Source organism: Agelaius phoeniceus, chromosome 8 (assembly GCF_051311805.1).
Source record: "Agelaius phoeniceus isolate bAgePho1 chromosome 8, bAgePho1.hap1, whole genome shotgun sequence".
NCBI classification, from domain to species: domain Eukaryota; kingdom Metazoa; phylum Chordata; class Aves; order Passeriformes; family Icteridae; genus Agelaius; species Agelaius phoeniceus.
In genome coordinates, this window is record NC_135272.1 from 3,917,633 (window position 1) to 3,922,686 (window position 5,054).

Genomic DNA, 5,054 nt, shown 5'->3' on the forward strand with positions numbered 1-5,054 from the left:
ACAGAACGCACTCTGTTTTCCCTGGGGGCAGCAGAAATTCTGAGGCTTTCTGATATCCTAGAACACCAGGAAAGACATGGGGGAGATTTTTAAAAAAGGCCCAGAACTCCTAAGAACAATAGTGTCTGTGTATTTTCCGGGGGAGGGTGTATGAGAAAGTGCTTTGATTTTGGTTACAGGTATCTCCTCTAACTCTTCACTGTCCTTTCTCCATGAACAGGTGCCCATGTGCAGCCCCAGCAAATGTCCAACAGCAGCTCCATCAGGCACTTCCTCCTGCTGGCATTGGCAGACACGCGGCAGCTGCAGCTCCTGCACTTCTGCCTCTTGCTGGGCATCTCCCTGGCTGCCCTCCTGGGCAACGGCCTCATCATCAGCGCCGTAGCCTGCGGCCACCACCTGCACACGCCCATGTTCTTCTTCCTGCTCAACCTGGCCCTCGCTGACCTGGGCTCCATCTGCACCACTGTCCCCAAAGCCATGCACAATTCCCTCTGGGACACCAGGAACATCTCCTACACTGGATGTGCTGCTCAGCTCTTTTTCTTTATGTTCTTCATTGGAGCAGAGTTTTATCTCCTGACCGTGATGTGCTACGACCGCTACGTGTCCATCTGCAAACCCCTGCACTACGGGACCCTCCTGGGCAGCAGAGCTTGTGCCCACATGGCAGCAGCTGCCTGGGCCAGTGCCTTTCTCAATGCTCTCGTGCACACAGCCAATACATTTTCCCTGCCTCTGTGCCATGGCAATGCCCTGGGCCAGTTCTTCTGTGAAGTCCCACAGATCATCAAGCTCTCCTGCTCACACTCAAACCTCAGGGAACTGGGACTCATTGTAGTTAGCCTTTGTTTATCATTTGGCTGTTTTGTGTTCATTGTTTTCTCCTATGTGCAGATCTTTAGGGCTGTGCTGAGGATCCCCTCTGAGCAGGGACGGCACAAAGCCTTTTCCACCTGCCTCCCTCACCTGGCCGTGGTCTCTCTGTTTATCAGCACAGCCACATTTGCCTACCTGAAGCCCCCGTCCATGTCCTCCCCATCCCTGGATCTGGCCCTGTCAGTTCTGTACTCAGTGGTGCCTCCAGCCCTGAACCCCCTCATCTACAGCCTGAGGAACCAGGAGCTCAAGACTGCAGTGTGGAGACTGATGACCGGATGGTTTCAGAAATATTAAACTGTTGGACAATTTCTGCAAATTAATTATAATAAAAGTCATATATGATGGTTTGTGTTGGTTTGGATTTGGGGGGTTTATTCCCTTGTTTTAATTTTTCATATTATCTACAAACAAATATCATTGCTTGTGCCATTTCTCATTTTGTTTCTCTCCACCCTCCCTGTGCCCACAGACTGTGTCAATGAGGGGCTGCACCCTCAGTGGCTTTAAAGGAACTAAAGGATGTCCCAGCAGAGTTTTCTGCAGAGATGCCCTTTTGTTGCCTTCTCTGGAGCTGCAGCAGCAATGTCTGTGTGCAGAGCTGGGGCAGATCAGTGCTGGCCCAGCAGCTGTGCCCAGCAGCAGCAGCAGCAGCAGCACTTGGTGTTGCCAGTGCTGCTGCCGTGGCCCTGCCCCGCTGCCCTGGTGGCCCTGGTGTTGCTGCAGGGCCTGAGTGCTCTCGGGGCCGGGCACAGCCCTGGGGGTGGCAGTGCCGGGGCTGCAGCAGGGACAGGCCATGGATTATAAATCACCTTTGATAATTCTTTTGGGTTTGGTTGTGGGTTTGTTCTTTTTTCCCGCATGTTTCAGTTTTTTAATATTGTCCACAAAGAAAAGCCATTGGTTTTGCCATTTATCATTTTGTTTCTCTCCATCTTCCCTGTGGCCACAGATTGTGTCGGTGAGGGGCTGCACTCCGTGTGGCTTTAAAGGAACTAAAGGATCTCCCAGGAAAGTTTTTTCCAGAGATGCCCTTGTGTTCCCTTCTCTGGAGCTGCAGCAGCAATGTCTGTGTGCAGAGCTGGGGCAGATCAGTGCTGGCACAGCAGCTCTGCTCCTGCTGGCCACACCATTCCTGAGCCAGGCCAGGAGCCATTGGCCTTCGTGGCCACCTGGGCACACTGCTGCCTCATGTCCAGCCTGCTGTCCATCAGTCCCTGCAGGTCCCTTTCTGCCTGGCTGCTGTGCAGCCACTCTGTCCCCAGCCTGTAGTGCTGCAGGGGTTGTTGTGGCCAAAGTGCAGGACCCAGCACTGGGACTTGTTAAACCTCACCTTGTTGGATTTGGGCCCTGGATCCAGCCTGTCCAGGGCTCTGTGCAGAGCCCTCCTACTCCTACCCTGCAGCAGATCCACACTCACACCCAGCTTGGTGCCATCTGCAATTTGTGAATGCTGGACTCGATCCCCTCACCCAGACCATCAGTGAAGATATTAAACAGGACTGGGCCCAGCACAGATCCCTGAGGACAGCACCAGTGCCTGGACACCAGCTGGGTGCAGCACCATCCCCACTACTCTCTGGGCCCAGCCTCCAGCCAGCTCTTAAATCTCCCAGCGAGGGGGGAGCCTGCCCAAGCCGTGGGCTGCAGCTTTTCCAGGGAATGCTGTCAGAGACAGAGTCAAAGGCTCTGCTGGAGTCCAGGCACACAACATCCACAGCCTTTGCCACATCCACAGGTGGGTCACCTGGGCATAAAAGGAGACCAGGTTGGTCAGGCAGGACCTGCCAGCCCTAAATCCACTGAGCTGGCTGGCTCTGATCCCTGGGCCATCCTGTGGGTGCCCAGGTGGTGATGGCACTCAAGGTGATCTGTTCCATAACCTTGCCGAGCACCCAGGTCAGGCTGACAGGCCTGGAGTTCCCCAGCTCCTCCTTCCAGCCCTTCCTGGGGATGGGCTCACACTGGCACCTCCAGTGCTCTGGGCCCTCCCTGCTGAGCCAGGACTGATGGTAAATGATGGAGAGCAGCTTGGGGAGCTCATCCACCAGTGCCCTCATCCCCCTGGGATGGATCCCATCAGATCCCGTACACCTGTGAGCATCTGAGTGGCTCAGCAGGTCAGCAGCTGCTTCCTCCTGGATTCCAGGGGGCTGTTCTGCTCCCTGTGCCCATCTACCAGCTCAGGAGAACACTCGTCCTGAGGGCAACGTGTCCTAATACTGAAAATTGAGACAGACAAGATGTTAAACAGTTCAGACGTTTCTTTAGTTACTCAATTCTCCACTGCATCCAATAAAGAGTAGAGGTTCTCTTTATCCAGTGTTTTGCTACTAATTTATTTATAGAAACATTTCCTATTATTTTTCACACAAGTGGCCAGATTAAGCTCTAATTGGGCTTTCACCTCTTTCCTCTTCTTTCTACATAATCGAACAACATCCTTAAACACCTTCTGAGTTGCCTGTTTCTCTTTTCAAAATGATGCATCCTCTTTTTTCCCTTAAGTTCCCACAAAAGCTCCATGGGCAGCCAGGCCAGTCATTTTCCTCACCAGCTCATCTTTTGCCACACTGGGACAGGCTACTCCTTCCCCGTAAGATTACTTTCTTGAAAAGTGTCCATCCTTCCTGGACCCCTTGGATTTTAAGGGCTCTTTCTCCTTTAAAAATCACTACCTGATTTGGTACTCCCCAAATCAGCATCCTAAACAGGCCAAAGTCTGCCCTTCCTAATTCCAGTGTAGAGGTTTTGTTGCTGCCCCTCCTTCTTTCACAGAACACTGAAAACTTGGTTATTTCATGGTCGCTGTGCCCCAGGCAGCCTCCGAGCCCCACATCTGCCCCCAGCCCTACTCTGTCTGTGAACAGCAGCAGACAGAGCTTTCCTTGGCAGTGGGAGTGTTACCAAAGATTCAGTAAAACAGAAAACTCTTTTTAGCCCCAATGTAGCATTAAGAAGCAGCATTCTTTATTCAGCTGGATGCATGGGGGAGAGCTCCTCTCAAAGCCGTGCAGGCTGAGTACAGGAAAGTTTCTGTTTATTTTCTGTATTTTGCTCACATATTCATTGATTCTCCTGGAATAAACATACAGATGATAATCATTTCCCCAAAATAATTTAGGTATTCCCCGTCCCCTTTACCCATGTATTCTTCTGTCCTGGGGGTCTCTCTGGTGGTCCCTGGTGCTCGTGGACCCCAATGTTCCAGTGGGCCTGGCTGAGCTGGCAAGACCCTGAGGCTGCTGAACTTCCAGTTTCCCTTCTCACACAATGGGCCTTGTGTGGTTTCCATAGGCCTGGGGATGTGGAGAACAAGCTCCAGGTGTGAGCTCACCTGGTGGAGACAATTGATCATCTGGTAACATGAGGTGACAGAGTGGGCTATGACATCACAGAGTGGGTAATGTGAGGTCATTGATCAGCTATGGCATCATAGACTGCCTCTGTGACATCAGAGACCAGCTGTGTGACATTAGAGAAGGGGCTGTGAGCTCACAGAGCAGGCTGTGACATCCCAGAGGGCTGTGTGCCATCCCAGAGGGGCTGTGTGCCATCCCAGCAGGGCTGTGTCAGGTCACTGGGTTGGTCACTCCGCCCCAGCTCCCCCTCACAGTTTCTCCCAACAAGTCCAATGCTGTCCATGCCCAGTGGGGTCCCTGTCCCCCGGGATCCCCCCGGCCCACCTGGAGCCACAGCCTCCACCAAAGGATGTTCCACAGGATCCACCCCAGAGCCTGACATGGGGACAAGGGGCCAGGGCTGTGTCACCAGGACATCAAGGACAGGGATTATCCAGGTCACTGTGGCCTGGATTGGGTTGCCCAGGGCAGGAAAGATGTCTGGCAGCTGGAGCAGGGTCTGGGAAGGGCCTCCAAGGTGGGGCTGGAGCCCCTGGGCTGTGAGCAGAGGCTGAGGGAGCTGGGCTTGTCCAGCCCAGAGCAGGGAAGGCTGAGGGGCTCCTCATCCCAGCCTGGCAGTGCCAGCGAGGAGGGGATGGGGAACACAGAGCCAGGCTCTTCACCAGGGGCCTGGTGGGAGACAAAAGCCAGTGGGTGGAAGGGGAAAGAGGGGAGATCAGCCAGGACAGGAGGAGATGAAATGAGTCAGGCTGGTTTCAGCATTTCCTCAGCACCAAGAGCAGCCTGACCTCCCTTCTCCATCCACCACTGACA

General features: G+C 53.6%; 1 protein-coding gene across 1 annotated transcript; it reads left to right on the forward strand.

The window, feature by feature from the left end:
* Positions 1 to 243: 243 nt before the first annotated feature.
* Positions 244 to 1,176, forward strand: LOC143694688 (olfactory receptor 14A16-like). The gene has a single exon (XM_077182687.1). It carries the CDS (start codon positions 244 to 246, stop codon positions 1,174 to 1,176), a length of 933 nt encoding a protein of 310 aa, XP_077038802.1.
* Positions 1,177 to 5,054: the final 3,878 nt, after the last annotated feature.

Bases quoted from the DNA above. Each gene is read 5' to 3' on its own strand.
- LOC143694688 (XM_077182687.1), top strand. From the start codon at position 244: ATGTCCAACAGCAGCTCCATCAGGCACTTCCTCCTGCTGGCATTGGCA.